General features: G+C 31.3%; 1 protein-coding gene across 1 annotated transcript in view; it reads left to right on the plus strand.

Moving 5' to 3' along the window:
• Positions 1-343: 343 nt before the first annotated feature.
• LOC134692259 (uncharacterized) overlaps positions 344-20,441 on the plus strand; it is a 100,356-nt gene continuing 80,258 nt past the window's right edge. The window contains exons 1-16 of the mRNA XM_063552709.1: positions 344-360; positions 2,747-2,901; positions 3,550-3,702; positions 6,629-6,847; positions 8,922-8,964; positions 9,863-10,017; positions 10,378-10,551; positions 12,073-12,285; positions 12,670-12,712; positions 13,489-13,658; positions 14,899-14,955; positions 15,499-15,693; positions 16,230-16,434; positions 17,466-17,568; positions 18,676-18,829; positions 19,400-19,629. Of these exons, the coding sequence (XP_063408779.1) occupies positions 344-360; positions 2,747-2,901; positions 3,550-3,702; positions 6,629-6,847; positions 8,922-8,964; positions 9,863-10,017; positions 10,378-10,551; positions 12,073-12,285; positions 12,670-12,712; positions 13,489-13,658; positions 14,899-14,955; positions 15,499-15,693; positions 16,230-16,434; positions 17,466-17,568; positions 18,676-18,829; positions 19,400-19,629 (2,286 nt within the window). The remainder of the gene's footprint in view (positions 361-2,746; positions 2,902-3,549; positions 3,703-6,628; positions 6,848-8,921; positions 8,965-9,862; positions 10,018-10,377; positions 10,552-12,072; positions 12,286-12,669; positions 12,713-13,488; positions 13,659-14,898; positions 14,956-15,498; positions 15,694-16,229; positions 16,435-17,465; positions 17,569-18,675; positions 18,830-19,399; positions 19,630-20,441) is intronic.

The following is a 20,441-nucleotide window of genomic DNA, read 5'->3' on the forward strand; positions in this document are numbered from 1 at the left end:
TCGAAAATCGCGACTTCCGGATAGCGTATAGAATAGTATCTACACTGTGTGATTTATAAGTTTTATACATAATAAAATTTGAATGGACAGAAAGCAATCAACAGTCAATCAAGATATTATAGAGATAAACATAGACATTCATTAAATACATTTAAATACATTTATATCAACAAAGAATAAGATTTAGTTCAATATTTAATATTTTTGTTTATTTTAGGTACCAAATTGAAACACGGACTTGTAGGTATCCTAAGAACTGAGTAAGTTTAAATTTTAGAATGATGCTTTATTATTGTACACTATAAACCAAAGTTTGTTAAGAAATGTTTTAGAACCTGTACAAATGAAGCCTATGTTGCTGTGAGAAATTCATTGATTCAAATTATCAGACTAACCTGAGTTCAACTTTAGCAGTTTGACACAGTTTATTGTCGAGCCTGCAACTTCTGTTGCAGAAAGCTAGACATAGGGATAGTGATCCGGCGGCGGTGGTGTTAGCTCACTTCTTAAAAGGTTTATATTTTAGAAGGTGAAAGACCTGGATGCTTCATACTTTGTATATAGATGCCTCATGATACGAAGTTCCCGTCAGTCACATGTCCAATGTCCTTGACCTCATTTTCATGGTTCAGTGACCACTTGAAAAAAAAGTTCAGAATTTTTGTAATCTTGAATCCTCTCTTATTATAAGTAATAGGATAACTATATTTGGTATGTGCATACCTTGCAAGGTCCTCATGTCCGTCAGACAGTTTTCACTTGACCTGGACCTCATTTCATGGATCGGTAAACAAGGTTAAGTTTTGGTGGTCAAGTCCATATCTCGAGACACTATAAGCAATAGGGCTAGTATATTTGGTGTATGGAAGGACTGTAAGGTGTACAAGTCCAACTGGCAGGTGTCACCTGACCTTGACCTAATTTTCATGGTTCAGTGGTTATAGTTAAGTTTTTGTGTTTAGGTCTGTTTTCCTCATACTTTATGCAATATAGGTCTACTATATTTGTTGTATGGAATGATTGTAAGGTGTACATGTCTAGCGGGCAGATGTCATCTGACCTTGACCTCATTTTCATGGTTCAGTGGTTATAGTTAAGTTTTTGTGTTTTGGTCTGTTTTTTCTCATGCTTTATGCAATAGGTCTACTATATTTGTTGTATGGAATGATTGTAAGGTGTACATGTCTAGTGGGCAGATGTCATCTGACCTTGACCTCATTTTCATGGTTCAGTGGTTATAGTTAAGTTTTTGTGTTTTGGTCTGTTTTTTCTCATACTTTATGCAATAGGTCTACTATATTTGTTGTATGGAATGATTGTAAGGTGTACATGTCTAGTGGGCAGATGTCATCTGACCTTGACCTCATTTTCATGGTTCAGTGGTTATAGTTAAGTTTTTGTGTTTTGGTCTGTTTTCCTCATACTTTATGCAATATAGGTCTACTATATTTGTTGTATGGAATGATTGTAAGGTGTACATGTCTAGCGGGCAGATGTCATCTGACCTTGACCTCATTTTCATGGTTCAGTGGTTATAGTTAAGTTTTTGTGTTTTGGTCTGTTTTTTCTCATGCTTTATGCAATAGGTCTACTATATTTGTTGTATGGAATGATTGTAAGGTGTACATGTCTAGTGGGCAGATGTCATCTGACCTTGACCTCATTTTCATGGTTCAGTGGTTATAGTTAAGTTTTTGTGTTTTGGTCTGTTTTTTCTCATACTTTATGCAATAGGTCTACTATATTTGTTGTATGGAATGATTGTAAGGTGTACATGTCTAGCGGGCAGATGTCATCTGACCTTGACCTCATTTTCATGGTTCAGTGGTTATAGTTAAGTTTTTGTGTTTTGGTCTGTTTTCCTCATGCTTTATGCAATAAAGGTCTACTATATTTGTTGTATGGAATGATTGTAAGGTGTACATGTCTAGCGGGCAGATGTCATCTGACCTTGACCTCATTTTCATGGTTCAGTGGTCAAAGTTAATTTTTTAAGTTTTGGTCTTTTTATCTAATATTATATGCCAAAGGTCAACTATATTTGGTGTACTGAAATATATTATGATCTAAATGTCAGTCCCGCAGATTTTATTTGACCATGACCTCAAATTCACGGTTCATCGCACAGTGTTAAGTTTTTGTGTTTTGGTCTATTTTTCTGAAACTTTAAGTAATAGGTCAACTATATTTGTTGTATGGAAGCATTGTTAGCTGTACATGTCTGCCTGGCATGGTTCATCTAACCTTGACCTCATTTTCATGGTTCATTGGTTTTTGTTTAGCTATCTTGGTTAATGTTAAGTTTATGTGACAGTTGTAATCAAGCTTTATACTTAGGACTATCAACATAATATCAATGATTAGTAAAGAAGGCGAGACATTTCAGTGTGTGCACTCTTGTTAAATTATAGGTATTCCAATATAGCATTTAGGGAATTAAATGATTTACTTTTATAATTTAATATCAGCAAAGTTTTTGGATTTTGGCTATTATGTTTCAGTCCCATTTAGTCATAAATCTCATCACAACCAATTTATTGTTAAATTTTTATTTTTGAGTTTTCACAAATTTAGCAATTGTGCTGTAAATGGATGCAGACCTATTGATGACAATTTAAAGGATACCTACCTGTACCTTGGAAAGTGGAAATTATGTCAGATGAGGAATCATGGTTATTTTATTCCTCTTAATTTCTATTAGCATACTTGTTAGGTCAGTAACATTTATGTGTTCTATCCATTTCAGAATTGTTGCTTATAACTTAGCAGCAGAAAACAGTTATATGATGTTCCTGACCATTTCGGTTTGTTTAGAAGCAAATGGCAACTGCACAGTAAAACAGATTATTCTGGATGGTCTTAAGATTGGTAAAGAAGTTTGTGACAGATCAAAGGATAATGGTAAAATTATAAGTCAGCTATGGAATGTACAGTATTCAAAGGAAGATACCTACCAGTTAAATTCCTCAAACACATTTCCTTCATTTCATCAAATTGTGTAGCACAAGTTGTAAAAGTAAACCATTCTAGGTCAAAGTTAGGTCTTCAACATAGAGGCAAAGCAAGCTATAGAGGGCCCCAAAAATGACTAATGTAAAACCATTCAAACAGGAAAAAGCAACGGTCTATAGATATAAGAAGATGGGGTGTGAGTGCCAATGAGACAACTCCCCATCCAAATAACAATTTATAAAAAAACATTATAATCTATATAAGCAAAACCACCAAACATGAACCACATCAACAAAGACAACCAATGAACATTAGCTACTTAAACATTTAAAACATGTGTAAAAAATAAGATGGGAGATACATAGAAGACATTAAAAACTCATAAGTCAACACTATGGCTAAAAATGAAAGACAAAAAGAAGACCAACTGGTTCACAAAACACTACATAGAAAATTAAAGAACTTCCGACACAACCCTACCAAGAATAATGGGTGATCTTAGGTGCTACAGAATCATAAGCAGAATGTGCACTACAAGTTGCAGTATCAAGATCAAAATGTTTATGTCATATTGATGAATTTGTATATTTATCCTAGAATTTTCCTTGGCTGCTTGGCTTGATGAGAAGAACATACCAAGATCTACAGACAGATTACCAGTGTGGGCAGAAGTTCAGATCAAACAGGATCTTAGAATTCATCAATTTCTAAAATCAGAATCTTGTAATCATACAGTTTCAAGTAATAATGGTATGTTTAATTTTTAATTATGATAAGATGATAGATATAGGAATTTGTGGTATGAGTGCCAATGAGGCAACTCTCCATTCAAGTCACAATTTATAAAAGTAAACCATTATAGGTCAAGATATGGTTTTCAACACTGAGCCTTGGCTGAGACCGAATAGCAAGCTATAAAGGGCTCTAAAAATAACTAGTGTAAAACCATTTAAATGGGAAAACCAATGGTCTAATCTTTATAACAAAAACTCAAAAACAGTTATAAACCACATCAACAAACGACAACTTAGCAGCAGAAAACAGTTATATGATGTTCCTGACCATAAAAAGTACCCCACTTTTACCTCACCTGGCCTCTGACTACTTTTTAAAATCTTCTCCTTTGATATTATTCAGCCACAACCATTATTGGGTTATCTAGTTTTAAAACATGTGTGTAATGGATGACCCTGCCTTTCAACAAATGGCTGACATGGCTAAAAGTAGAATGAAATGAGCATTTAGTTTAGTTATTATTTTGAATGTCATTTTGACTTGCAATGTCCTTTTTCAAAGAAGTTGTATATACTTATGTGCTCTTTGATTTTACAGCGAGTTGCTTATAGGTATTACTGTAAAATTTTACCTATAGCTCAACCTGTTTTTAAAATTGTCAACACAATAGGGACATTTAAATTGACCAGTTGGTATTGTTAGATTTAAATATACCTTGATTCTACCTGTACAGATTTTTATTCACCTAACCCAAAGTTTCAGCATGCTTTTTTCCTGAAGATTTTCTTACCTAGGATTATTCTAATAAAAATTGATAGGGAAGAAAATAGTTTTGGTTTTCATTGTTTTAAATCCCCGATATATATGATTTATCTATTGTTTACCTAAAATTCTAAATCAGTTAAAGGTTAAAATAAATATGTATTACTATGTTTGAAAATTTAAACTGTTTTTACACCAAAATGCTTCTTTAAAATTCTAACCCTTATACATAGTATTGTCCAGCTGCCAGTGAAACAAGAAATAGCTGCTCAGGTGTTTACAGTTTAAATTTTCAGAGGGATATGTTGTTCTTTTCTTCACATGATCCTTCAAGATTCTCATTTTGGATAATTATTTGCCATGTTTTAAATCTTTTGGTGTCATTGTGCATTTATTGGATTTATTTTATTTGAATTCACTACTCAGACTTTTTATAGCAATTTTGCTTCTTAAAATGTGATGTGTTTCTTTCAAGATTTTATTGTCATGAAGGACATCAAGGAGGAAATAATTCATTCAAACCGTTTTGTGGGGCTTACATATGATGTTGTACATATAAAATTCGAAATAATTTTGGTGTATACCTTGATGTGTTTTTATGCCCCACCTACGATAGTAGAGGGGCATTATGTTTTCTGGTCTGTGCATCTGTTCGTCCGTTCGTCTGTCCGTCTGTTCGTTCAGGTTAAAGTTTTTGGTCAAGGTAGTTTTTGATGAAGCTGAAGTCCAATCAACTTGAAACTTAGTACATTTGTTGCTTATGATATGATCTTTCTAATTTTAATGCCAAATTAGATTATTAACCAATTTCACGGTCCATGGAACATGCAAAATGATAGTGCGAGTGGGACATCTGTGTACTTTGGACGCATTCTTGTTTATTTGAAATCTATTAAAATATTAGTGGGAGTTTTGTGCATAAAATGCTGTGTTCACTAAAGGAAATTCAATTTTTCATAAGATGGGATTAAGTTATGTTAAAGATTTAAAAATTTCAAAACTGGATTTCAAGTAGGAGATATAGTGTGTGTTCATCCAACATGTCTCTGTGGCTTTAAATGTGATTTTTGAAATATTCATTATTAATTTTGGGATCTATTACAAATTTAAGATGATTCCCTATTTAAATGGGATCTTGGAAATGAAATAAAATGTTGAAGTAATGCAGTGGATATAGTCTAATCTAGTGATAAAGTGAAAAATAAAAGTAAAATATTCTAAAATATTTCTAACGTGAGGAAATGTTTTTTAAAAGTGAATGTGAAATTGGAAATAGTCATTATAAAATTCTGAATCAAATATTGTTTGATTTGGAAATTTATTATAGGAAACGAAATAAAATGTTTACGGTGGATATATTAAAATCGGGTGATATAGAGTAAAAACATAAATAAAATATTACAAAATATAAGTGAGGATAACTATTTGGAATATAGTAATGGAAATGATTCTGAATTATGTAAAGATTCTGCACCTGTTAAATTTGGATGTATATCATTGGAAGTTAATCAGAATTTATACTATGGATTTAGAAAAAATCTAGTGAAGTAGTGAAAAATGAATAAAATTGGGAATTATTTAAAGTCTTTGGAATTCTGGATGAGATGTCAAATATTAGTGTAAAAAAATAAATGAAATTGTTTATTCAAATATGATTTTGAGGTTTCATTAAAGTGAGTGAAATATTATGACTGGATTATTTAGGGTATTAAACACTGCTAGTAGTGGCTATGAAAACATTTAGATGAAATGTAGTGCATTTTAGGTCATGCAATTTTAAATTAACTGCAAGAAAATAAAATATATGATATAGTCATTGTTTGGCTTGATCACTCATCAGATTTTGAATGACGGTAAAATAAAAATCTCTCAATAGAATAATTCTAGGTAAAAAAAAGTTCAGAAAAAAGCATGCTGAAACTTTTGGTTAGGTGAATAAAATTTTCTACAGGTAGCATCAAGGTAGATTTAAATCTAACAATACCAACTGGTCAATTTAAATGTCCCAATTGTGTTGACAATTTTAAAAACAGGTTGAGCTATAGGTAAAATTTTATAGTAACACCTATATATAGGCAACTCACTGTAATACAATATGCTAGTATTTATTGACTTTAAGCAAAGAGTTATTTTACTCCTATTAATGAAATATGTAAAGTAATTGCTTTTAATATTTCAGGATGTGGTTTATCCAATATAAAAGTAATACCAGTAGGAAGAGAAGATAGTTTGTCATGCATTGTATCAACTGATTGTACAAGTGTTGAATGCTGCGTAAATTTACTGATTCTGAATACATCAGTCGTAATTGTATTTGAGATGAATCAGTGTAGGAACAACTTAAAAATGAAAATTGACAACTTGACTCAAAATCTGAAATTGTCGGAAGTTTTTTATGGTATGTTTTGATTATGGCAATGAAAGGTGTGTTTTTTTTCAAAACTTATACGAAAACTAAAGCAAGTAAGGCCGTTTTTATTTAATAAGTTGGTTTACGGACATCAGCCCAAAAAACATAGGGTAGGAGGAGGGAAAAAAAATAAATTTAAACTAGATCTTTCCAGTTTTTTTTTTTTAATTGGTTTACGGATATCTGTAGGGCTCACACTTCTTCAGAATTATAGGGAGAAGTGACTTCTCTTTTTGACACTGATAGGGAGAAGTGGTGAGATTTGAAAGAGAAGTGCTCATTCGTGTGGTGCCCTACAATGTTTGGATTTTACTATAGTATAAAGGGTCATATGTAAATAATGTTCTTTTTATATTGTTCAATTCATATCTGAGTATACAATTAAAGTAACATTTCAAATTAAAAGTTTACTTAGGTTCTTGTGAGAAACTTCCAACTAAATATTAAATATCTAGCACTAAATTGGTTTTTTTTTATTTTGAAAAATGTAAAGAAATTATAATATATCAATTACAATTTAATTCAAAACTATCCTAAGTATGAAATTCAGTGTTTCTCATCAAAAAATATATAAGTTATTTACCTGGTCCATAATATATTGATATTAGCTAGTGTGATAGTCTCAGAGTTAAGCAACTTTAATCAAGTTTGAAACAAATTCAATCCATAAAAAAATATAGGGAATTATAGACACCAATCAATTAGATGTAACTAAAAGTCTCTTAATGCATTTGACATACATAATTTTTCCCTTTGTGGTCAATATTCGTCTGTCAGCTGTTTCGTCCGTGCGTCCATAATAATTATTGTAAAAGTACGGATTTCGGTCTTAGCTGGTCGGGTTCAGATCCGTAGTTTAGAAATCGGTAAATGGCGGACGAATGCAAGAAAATTTACAAAAATAAACGATGTTTGACAAGTTATTTGGAAAGGAACATGACGTTTTTAATGCAATAAATGGATTAAACATTTACTAGAGGCAACTTTTATCACGTTTAAATGAAGTAACAAACTTATTTTGCCGTCGAAATTTAGGTTGATGTACGTTTTCGAGTGACAAGCACCAGAACTTGCAAAAATGTTTCGAGGTGATGAGTTGTATTTTTTATCAAATAAACTGCTACACACTGCAAATACAATGCTTCAGCCTCTTTTCTTAAGATAATGAACCGTTTATGTCTTAATTTCTTAAATTATCAATAAAAAAATGATGTTTCATAAACTTGTTAAAAATTGAAAATGTCCAATGACGGATGCGACTGGTATCATTAAGAACAAGGCGACTTGTTTTCGCTTTTGGGTGTCAGGGAAGGCTAACCAGTCACGTTTCCGGTGCACTGGTTTACGATTTTTTAGTGCAGTAATAGGAAACAGAATACGAAACGTAAACACAAAAATTCCGTTTAAAAATTTTCTTAGTAAATCGATAAATATGAGGTCGGCGGAAATAATTTTTAAGGACAAATATGCGTTTATTTTTATTTGAATTAGCGAAAATTCGAGTCGGCGGATCCGTAAACCAACTTATTTAATAAAAACGGCCTAACTTCACATTTTGCTAGCATCATTAAGGTTTTCTGGCTAAACATGTAATTACTTGCTTTCATTTTAAATAAATATTAAAAAAAATTCTGATGTTCAAAGATCTTGAAAAATAAACAGTTTCAATAAAGTTGAGAATGGAAATGGGGAATGTGCCAAAGAGACAACAACCCGACCATAGAAAAAAAACAAAAAACAAACAACAACAGCAGAAGGTCACCAACAGGTCTTCAATGTAGCGAGAGATTCCAACACATACACATACTAGGTTGTTGTTGTCTCCATACAAATTGAAAATATTTAATAGATTATTATTCAGTTTTCTACCAATTAAAGATCAGCATTTGTATGTGAATATTCTTAAGTTTATTTATTATAGCTTAAAGGTTATTTCAGAATATGTGTCATATACCCTGAAAAAGCTATCACACATTTAAATGTCTCATCTCCTTCTTAGACAGTGCTTTATTACTAGTTTGAATTGTGTTAGTGCAGTTATTTTATTTTCATTTATTTTTAGGTGAAAGTAGCTCATTTGGATTAAACGGGATAGTGAAACTTAAGTAAGTATAGGCAGTTAATAAATAGTAATTTGTAGTATTCTTAAAGAAAATCATTTCAGCTGGTTCCAATATATTTCATGTTGATTAATTTTCATCTGCACATAAATGTCACATCAAACTGACAAATAAGTTACACTGTATAACTATCATGTTATTCGTCAGCAAATATTGTTTCTGCTATGTGCATCATTATTTGAGTTTTGGGATATTTCCATGTGTCATCTTACTAAAACGTGATAGACAATAATAATAAATTTTACTTTCAAAGGAAATTAAAACTTTCATGAGAAGGAGTTGGTGTTGTCAGGCTATTTTATAACTCTTAATAATTCTGTGGAGTTCATTCAATGGGAACTTCAAACCTCTCTTAAAAAAAAACTACCATTCGTTGATGAATTTTACTGCACAAAAAAATAAAAGTCCTATAGTGATGAAAATACTAATAACAATACTTTGCAATAAGTGTACAGTTTAAGCCAATCTCATGTCTGTCTTTATCTTGCATTTAATTTGTGAGAATTTTAGTTCATTGTAGAAGACCATGGAGTAAATATCAGGATCAGGGACAAAAATAAGAATATTCCTCTGACATAATCATTGGTTAACTAAATTAAATAAATATTTTTGTAAAGCAACAAGGAGATAAGCAACCAAATAACACTAAAAGGTCAACACATGGTTTTCAATTGTTTATTATAACTGACATATCTAAGCAATAATTTGGCCATCCTTTAGTTTCAATTACCAAAATGGTTTTCATTGTGGCTTTCTGCTAATATATTATGATATCAAGGTGTAGAGAACCGATAATCTATACTAAAAGATCAGTAATCAGACTGCTATTATAGTGTTTTTGATGTTGAAACTATAATTTTCTTAATATTTTCTTTAATTTCAGTTACAAAATAGACAAGGGTTTCTCTTCATACAATATTTACTTGGAAATAACTGTTTGCTTGGAACCAGATAAATGTGAACTAGAGATTATAGTCTTAAATAACACAGCTGTTAACTTTACATCATGTGACATGGCTCCAGGTTTTCTTAACTCATGTAGGTATATCTATGTAGTTTTAGTTACCCCAAAAAACATCATGTTTTGTATTCTGTTGCTTTAGATATATATATATATATTTCTTTTTCATAGCAAGCAGGAGTTCAAAACAACATGGAAAATGTAAGATCAAAACATGAAAATACACTGAGGTGTCTTTTTCAAGATGACTTATATATCTGAAGTATTCTGCTGTTTTTTTTATAAATTAATTCATGTATTTTTCTAAATAATTGATTCAGAAGTGGTATTATTTTCTGTTAAATAAATAATTAAACATTACAATGTACTACATTAATATTACAAATCTGTAATACTGGCATATTTAATATATATATTAATTATTTGTTTTTATTCAGCATTTTCATTGGATGATTGGTTGTCAAGTAGGAACACAGATCTAGACCATATAACAGATATTACTGCAAATGACCTGATTACAGAACTTGGACTGTCTGATTATATGGGATGGTCTAATAAATGTGATGTCAATATGCTACCTTATAACCAGTCTGCTGGTGGTTGGAACAATGGTAAATTTATTTCTATTTCATAAATTCATCACTGATGAGGAAAGATATGCATATCCTATGTACATTTTGATTGACAAATGATTTAAAATACATTATAAATTGTCACTTTAAAAACAAATTCCATCATTAGTACAGATTATACAGAAAAACAGAATGTATTGATTTTCACAAATTCACAAATAGATTTTTATATTATTGGTCAAACTGTACTACTCAATTTTCTTTAAGCTATCTCATTAATCTGAACATTGTAAGAGCTTTATAATAATATATAATAATCTGTATTGGTCAGATGAAACAGTGTAAACATAGTTCACTTGCTCAAATATGAAAAAGGGATGATACACAGTCAAGTTAATGAAACTTATAAACCTTTTCTCCAGTAAACAACTTATAGCAATTGAATATTAACAAGTCATGCATGCAAACATTTTACATATTATATATTAGATATGTAAAAAGATGATGTGTGATAATGTGAATGGTTGAAACAGCTTTAGTTTACACTATTTGAAAAAAGAGATGTGGTGAATGAATGCTAATTAGACATGATAGCTATCCATAAAAAAATTGCCAAATATTTGAATATTTACATGAAGACCTTCCACAATAAGCAAAACTCATACTGCATAACCTGGTATTATAAACTGTGCAGTTCCTAAAGAGAAAACCAACAGCTTGTTTAATACTTCAACATTGAATAAAAAGCAAATAATCATTCAGCATTACGCTTGTTACATTTACACATAGACTTGTGTTGATTTTAATTAGCGATTTTCATGATATAGCAATATAAGATTTTTATGCCCCACCTACGATAGTAGAGGGGCATTATGTTTTCTGGTCTGTGCGTCCGTTCGTCTGTGCGTCCATTCGTTCAGGTTAAAGTTTTTGGTCAAGGTAGTTTTTGATGAAGCTGAAGTCCAATCAACTTAAAACTTAGTACACTTGTTGCTTATGATATGATCTTTCTAATTTTAAAGCCAAATTAGACTTTTGACTTCAATTTCACGGTCTACTGAACATAGAAAATGAAAGTGGAAGTTTCAGGTTAAAGTTATTGGTCAAGGTAGTTTTTGATGAAATTGAAGTCCTATCAACTTGAAACTTAGTACATATGTTCCCTATAGTATAATCTTTCTAATTTTAATGCCAAATTAGATTATTACCCAATTTCACGGTCCATGGAACATGCAAAAGGATAGTGCGAGTGGGGCATCCATGTACTTTGGACACATTCTTGTTTTTCATTTACTGTGGATTCATTAATATTCTTTGGATACCAAGTTTCGTGGATTTCGTGGGAACAGGAGAACCATGAATTCAAATGTCCAATGAATCACAAATATGCTAAAGAAATGAGTGTAGACTTTGCCAAAACCACGAAATTAAATATCCACGAATATGTAAATTTTCCTGAAACCACGAAAATTGGTACCCACGAAAATAAATGAATCCACAGTATTCTGCTTAACTTTATAAGTAATAAGGTTTATATTGCAATTATAATTTTGTTTTCAGAATGTTCAAACATAACAACACCATCTACTGTGTTAGCTAAAGGATTAGCCTGCTACATTCTTGACAGTTGTGATGCTGTTACATGTTGTGCAGAAATTGCTGTTCTGAAAAGATATGTCTACATATCTGTTAGTCTTAAAACATGTGATTACTTGCTGGAAGTGTGGTTGGAGGAAAAGAAATTTGAATTTGATTTGATCAACTATCAATGGGGTATGTACCCTTGTTTGCTTTTTGATGAAACTGTCTTTTATGAATAAAATCTTTTGTTAAGGGCATACGATACAGTTACAGGGAAGGTTATGACGTTGCTAATGTAAATTGTTATTTTCGCGGCGTCAAACTATGACTTATCGGGAAAAGATTCAGCTTACAGTGTTTACTTCATGTTATATTACACTTAAGACATAACAAGCTCTGGTATACTTTTTATTTACATCAGCCGTGACATCAATTTCCATAGCAAAAAAAATGAAATCTGCTATTTATTTAAAATTTGTATACTGTTAAGTTGAATAAGTGAATAATTTTGAGGTAGATAGAAAAGATATAAATTAATGAACTCAGAATACATGTTAACTTGTAAGATAATTTCAGGCAAACAAGACAACTTACAGATCCATGGTGTATTGCAATTAGTGTAAGTAATGTAGATTTGTATCGGTTATCCTACTAATTCAGGGGAGGGGTTATAGAGATTTTTCTGTTCTATGGAATTCTTTCTGTCCACCTAGATTTATTTATACTTTGTCTGACCTCATAACTTGAATAGAAATAATATATGGTATGTAAATAACTTACTTTTTGTTATGGATCATCCATCAATGAATAGTTTAAGGGCCTTTCTTCTTATTTTCCAGGTCAGGGGTCAAAGTCAGAGATCTTAGCACATTTAGAATTTGCATGCATATGATACACCAAAGAAAATGTTTTAAATTTATAGGATTGAGTAAAGATAAATCAATGGTTTGTAATGCATTTGCTTAAGATAATATTTTAGTAACATCATGCAATAGTTATAATTACTATTACTATTTACAAATATCAACATATTATAGGACAACATGAATTATTACAAATATAATCTTACTTTTTTGAAAATTTGCTTTGCTTTGAGGTGGTACCTAACACTACAGGGAGATAACTCTGTAAAGTTGGCTAAACGTTTTAATTACGTTGTGTTGTAAAAGGAATATAAGTTTCTCAATGATCAAAATTGATGGTTGTCAAACTGCTATATAACCAGTGTAATTTTTCTGACAAAACGCTTGGTTCAAAATGTTTGCAATTTTTATATTTTTGTTAAAGGGTCAATGTAAATACTTTGACAAAATTTTATGAAAATTAAACGTGCCAAATTAATTTGAGTGAAAGTGTTGGGTACCACCTTAATTTAATTTCTTATGTGTTTAACAGGTATGCCATCCATCACCTTCCATCTCAAAAGGTATTCTCTATGGATGTTAAAATCAAGGCCTGTTTTGAAGATAATGGTACTGTATGCTTGTATGACTACACAGTAATGGAGGATTCCAATCTTCTATACTCACAGTGTGATCTGACTGAAGACAGAGTCCCTTTCAAAGGTTTGAACATATGTTGTATTAATTTCTACAACTTTCAGATACACGATTGAAGTTATTTGTACACAGAATACTGTAAATTCAGAAATAATTGCGTGCATTTATTATTGCGATTTTGTCATTTTAGACTTAAATGCGATTTTAATTTTTACAATTTTGAGAAAAATCCTGTTTAATTCACTTAAAATATTTCAAAATGCAAGTTTAAATTATTGTGTTTACAACTCAGTCGCATTTTTTGCAATAATAAAAACCTCGCATTAATTTCTGAATTTAAAGTACTTAATAATTTGATTGTTGTTTAATTTCTAATTTACATTAAATTCAAAACTTTTTGCATTTTGCAATGTATTTATTCTTGTTTAAAAGTTGTGACCAGATTTTGATAGCATTATTCTCATACTGAACCATGATAATTTATCTCACATGTCTATGGTTCAGCAAAGGCAATAATTAATAGAAACTCAAATTTCTGAATTTACAGTAATGATCAATACATAAATGATTTCTAATTTCTATGAAAACTGTTAGTAGCTAGAGTAAATGAATCATAAGAATATTCACAGAAAAAGACATGTGAAATGTAAATCATTGCCAATGAGGCAACTACTAGCCTGCGGTCATAAAACTTTCGAGCACGATTTTTGTACTCAGACTCAAGAATCAACCAATCAAAATACTGGATTTTGTGTTTCGAGCAGGATTTTTGTGCTACGAGCACTGAGCAAAGTTTTATGACTGCAACCCCTGGTATCCACCAAAGTTCAAAGGAAGTGGATGTGAGCAATTATAAGCAACAGTACAGCCATCAACAATTAGAAAAACCCATACTGTATAGTAGAATCTGACTACTAAACTATAGGCTTCTGACATTGGACAGACACAGAATGAGACTGAGTTATAAACATGTTTGTGGTCTTAAGTAATAGTATAACGTTGTCAACTTCAATAATATAAGAAAGTTCAATTAGAATAACAAACGAAAAGTAACATATTTGAAATTTTTGCAGGCAACTTTTACTGAAAAATGCAATATTTATGCTTTATTAGCTTCAGTTTCTTTCAGAATATAATTAATTGTCTCACCAAGGTAAGTTTTACTCTTTATTTGGGTTCATTTAAAAAAAAGAAAAGAGTATGATAATAAAGAACAAAAATATTTTAATTAAAACAAAAAAGAACAAAAACTTGCTATATATTAACATACATACATGATTTGAGTTGAGGTTCATTTATATTTTAGGAATTTCATTTGATTTATGGCAACAGACCCAGTGTTCATCACTAAAACCTGCACACAGTAAGCATACTTTTTCTTATCACATAGTTGTATTTATGAGATGGTCATGAATGCAAGAATTGGGTGGGGGTGGAGGTTCCTGGGGTTGGAACCCCCCTTTTTTTGGACAATCAATACATTTGAATGGGGACATATAGTTTGAACCCCCCTTTGTCCAGGGTTAGGACCCCCCCCCCTTTTTAAATTGGCTGGATCTACACCCTGTTTTGAACTTCCAACTTTTATAGTCAAGATGACAGGAGCTTACCAATGCATACAATATACTTTTTAAATTACTGTTTTTTAAGCTCGGAATTTCAGGGTTGACCCTTTTGGGATCCGGGAGTTCTTTTTTCAATGTCAGGATTGAAATTTATTTTATTTAGGGAACTCAGGATTTCGTGTTTTCAAGCCCACGATTTCTGGATCATGACCTCTCCTACCTCCCCTCTTTGTTCATGAAAGTTGAGCAATGATTTTCATATAGGTTTGTACATGATTTGTAAAAATCATCAAGATTCCCAAAAAGATAAATAAAAAAATATTCACTTTAATACATTGTAGATTGTAGTATAAGTTTTACACCCTATGGATCAACTGTTTGCTCAGCTACGTCTGATTGTCAGGGTGTAACATGCTGTCTGCCACTAACTTTTATAAATGGACAAAGAAGTATCAATGTGACATTCCATTTCAAGTCGTGTGATAAACTAGAGTATAGTATTGAAAGGAAAGTTTGGCAGAAAACACCTGAACCAGGTTTGTTTTACAAGTAGAAAATTGTATATTTTAAAATAAGAAGAACTTGATTATTAAAAAACTTGAATAAGGAATAACACTCAAGGGAGCATCCAAAATTTGAAATACTAAAGACAATACAGAAATTAAATTAACTTATCGAAGAAGTAGAACTTCATACCTTATTTTTGCCTTTTTAACTTTTTTGATTAGATTGTCACTGGTGAGTCTTTTATTGATGAAATGCATGTCAATTTTTTTCCCGGAACCAATGTTGAGTTTATTTATTAACATAATGGACATTTTATGATAAAAAAAAAAGCATATGTTGAATGTAAAGTTTTCTTTGTTTGAATTGAATATATTTTAAATGCATTTTATGGAATTTTTTAAGTTTTGCAAATCAGTTAGTGTCTTAATTTTTTTTTCTGTTCTATAAGATTGTACAGTCATGACAGTAAAACTGGTTTCATCATAAAAATATTTATTTTAACCATAGGAAATAAACTTTTGGCATATTATTTAGATATAAACATGCATTTCGTCTTTCTTTTTAGATAAAGTTGTGGCTGAGAATATTGGAGACACTTTTCAGTATAATTATACCCTTTCTTCAGGACTTAATCCTTATATTGTAACTTTGGACCTACAAGTTTGTTATTTGGCTGCACAATTTTGTAGTAAATTCGCATTATTAGAAAAATCCACTATGGTTTGTAATCCATCGAAACGCAAGAAGAGAAGAAGAAGATCTATTACAGAGTATGTTATTAATGTAATCTTAAATAAGATATAATAGAACAGTATAATTTTTTTTTATTAAGGCAAATGGAAGTTTTAAACTGTCTTGACTGGCTATTCTAAATGGCCGGCTATACTGTTATGTATACAAAGTGAACACAAATTTGATTTTAAGAACAGTCAAGAATTGTGCTTTATACATTTATTCCCACAATTTGCAGATCTAAAAAGCCTAGCTTGTGATCTCATCTCAAAAATGGCAGTCCAAGTTAAATTTCAAAAGACTTAGTTGATGTCACTTACAGTGGAGAAAAGTTTCAATTGTTTAGAAAATTACTGCAACTGGAAAGGACAGTTTTATTTGTGGGGAAGAAGGGGGGTTGTTATGTTGGTTGACCTAAAGTGCAGTTTGAACACACACAAATGCAAATTGAAATGGGACAAAATTTGCTGCCCTATTTAGTATGCCCACACAAAACAGGGGACTTAAATAAAAAGAAATTGGAAAATATACAATCTAGCAACTTAGTAATAAATAACTATTGTAAAAAAAGACTTTTACTTAATAGAATATAATGTTGTATGAAGATAGATAAAAGAAGATGTGGTATGTGTGAAAATGAGACAACTCTCCATCCAAGTCACAATTTGTTACAATTAACCTTATAGAGTCTTCACAACTTTAATAAAAAATTATATAAAATATGTTACAATTTGAGTAGTGAATTTAGGGCTGTTCTATTTAAACATATAGGTTCCCAGGGAAGGCACTTTGAAAACAGAGTGACCATCTGTAGACCGAATTAGATTCCTGCATAACTTTTTAACCGGTTCAACACAATATTTTGCATCCACCCATTGTGGCAAATTTAAGTTGCCTTCTCCAGGTCCCATGTATGTTTTAATGGAACAGCCCTTATTGTCATAAAATTAGATGGGGAATAAATTTGATTTATGAGTTTGAATGTCCCTCTGGTATCTTTCATACCTCTTGTTGAACATTCAGTTCAATAGTTCAGATATTTGTTTTCAATTTATATGTCTCTTTTCAGACCCTTGGTATCAAATTTTAAAGAAGGTATCAGAATATTGATGCAGAGACAGGCTTCGTCAGAAGAAATAGGGAACTATCTTGAACAAGTTAAAGAGTATGAGGTATTGACATCATTGTAATCACTAGTCATGCTAGTTTTTAAGTTTTGATATTTCCATATTGTGTATACTTTCAGGTAAATTTTAGGCAAGATTTTTTATGCACCTGCCATAGTCGAAAGGGTTATTAAGTACTGGGCTAAATAAAACTAAACTTTGCATAAATCATCCTTATTGTATCTAGTTTAAAAAATGTATCAGATGAAATTTAAGGCTCACAACCAAGATAGCCGCCACTGCTAAAAATAGAACATTGGGGTAAAATGCATTTTTTGGCTTATATCTCTGAAACAAAAGCATTAAGCTTAATAGCAAATTTGACAGAAAAAAACGTCATTAGGTAATTATACCCTACTTTAAAAAAGGGGGGGTATACTGTTTGACCTTTGTCTGTCCGTGCGTCAGTCAGTTCGTCCCATGAATATTTTTCGTCGCATTTTCCTCATGAACTACAATACAAGGATTTCTGATATTTGGTTTCAGGGTTTATCTAAGTCAGCTATACTGTGTGATGCGTTTTCAGATTGATCACTTGACAACTTCCTGTTTACCGAACACTTGTATGATTTTACACATGATAGCCAAGTTGAAAATTTTCGTCACATTTTTCTCAGAAACTACAATACAAGGATTTCTGAAATTTGGTTTCAGGATTTATATAAGTCAGCTATACAGTGTGATGCAATTTCAGATTCATCACTCGACAACTTCCTGTTTACCCAACACTTGCATATTTTTACACTATTTATATTATCCACCTGCGGTGGGGGTATCTTCAGTGAGCAGTAGCTCACAGTTTCACTTGTTTTTTTATCTGCAATGATATTGTCATATGCATCAGACGATCTGATGTTGTGTTGTTTCCCCTGAATCGGAAATTTTAAGGAAATTTTGCAGTTTTGGGTTTAATATATTATCTTAAGAAGATAGTTTATGATTTACAATGAGACAACTCTTTACAAAAGACCAAATGACATAGACATTAATATATATAGGGGACCATAGGGCCTTCATGAATAAGCTTAACCATATTGCATAGTAAGTTTTTGTATAGATTATGTATGATTGAATTCGATATATTCTAATATTAGGACTTGTACTTTCTTTAAGTTGAATTTGATACAAGAAAATCTGAAAGGAGCTGTTCTATCAGTAACAGACACCAAAACAAGTGGGAAATCAGCTATGAAGGCTCTTGGATGGAACAATCCTGCCACTATTGCAATAGCAGTTGACACTGAAATATCAGAGTCAGTAACAGGAGGTATAAAAGATTTTCATGCCCCACTTTGTGACATTATGTTTTGGGGTCTGTGTGTCTGTCTGTTTATCTATCTGTCCTGCTTTAGGTTGAAGATTTTTGTCAAGGTAGCTTTTGATGAAGTTGAAGTCCAATCAACTTGAAACTTATACACATGTTTGCCGTGATGTAATCGTTCTAACTTTAATGCCAAATTAGAGGGTTGACTTCAATTGCACAGTCCACAGAACATAGAAAATGATAGTGTGAGTGGGTCATCCATGAACTAAGGACACATTCTTGCTATCATTGTTTGACCTTCAAAGTAAAAACATGTGGTACAATCAAGTATAATAAAAAAATCCTTGCTAGATTGTAGTGATGAACTAAACAAGGCAAAAACAAATAAAAATAGCAAGAAATGAAATTTTTGTAAAGTCCAGAGGTCGCAATATTATTTTTGAATTTCAATTATTCCAAAAGAAATGCGTGCACATTATTACACTGCAACATAAGTGTATTATTAAATCTAACTTAACTAACTAACTAAATTAAAATTAACTGGAATTATATCAATTAACTTTTTTTCCCCAGGAGATGAAATACAAAAGATGCTTGTGAGTAGTACATCAGACATAGCAGGTAGAAGAGATCAAGCATTTGTTGTTGGACATGGTTTAACAAGTCATGGAGTAAAATTGCTGGGACAAAAACTTGCCAAGATGACCATTGGAGATATTGAAAATCTACTGGATGTGAAAAATGTAGACCCAGTAGAAGTGTTGAAATTAATGGATGAGTTGAGAGATCTTCACAGAGCTTTGGTAATAATTCTTTTGATGGCCTGTCCAATACGCTTTCTGATAACCAGTATAATTTTCTGAAGATATTTTGGAATAGGACTTAAAAGAAGGGCGAAAGATTCCAAAGGGACAGTCAAACTCATAGATCGAAAATAAACTGACAACACTATGGCTAAATAAAAAAAAAGAGAAACATACAAATAAAAGATCACAAGACAATACATAGAAAACTAAAGACTAAGCAACACGAACCCCTACAAAAACTGGGGGTGATCTCAGGTGCTCCAGAAGGGAACTTCAATTTTCAATTTGTTTTTAGTTGTTGACTTAATCATTGTTATTGAAATCAATTCACAGAAATAAAAGAATATATCACTGTTTCTTTGGAATTTTGTTACTTACTATTTGATTAATGAATTTATTTTTCTCTCTGTTTGATACATTTTGTTAACAGAAAACTTTTACATCTACAAGCCACATAGAAAAGTCCTTGATGATAGGCATTTAGTTCATTAAAAATATTTGACAAGGAAAGATTTATGCATATACACAAGGAGGATGAGTAATATAAAGTTAAGGAGAAAACAGCCCAACAACAATATACCAGTGTGTTAAACAAAATATTATGTAAATAACTGATCTCGTCTTTTGCAGTATGATGTCCTTTTTCCATCATCTATCTTTAACATCAAACATTTTGAAACTTTTTGTATGCTTCAGTATGTGATAAAATTTGACAAATGGAAGATTTCCTGCTGAAAAATTAGTGTTTTGTATATAATTGAAGAAATCACATATTCCCGTTGCTGTGGTCAACATATACATTGTCTTAA

The sequence above is a fragment of the Mytilus trossulus genome, chromosome 12, assembly GCF_036588685.1.
Source record: "Mytilus trossulus isolate FHL-02 chromosome 12, PNRI_Mtr1.1.1.hap1, whole genome shotgun sequence".
Lineage (NCBI taxonomy): Eukaryota > Metazoa > Mollusca > Bivalvia > Mytilida > Mytilidae > Mytilus > Mytilus trossulus.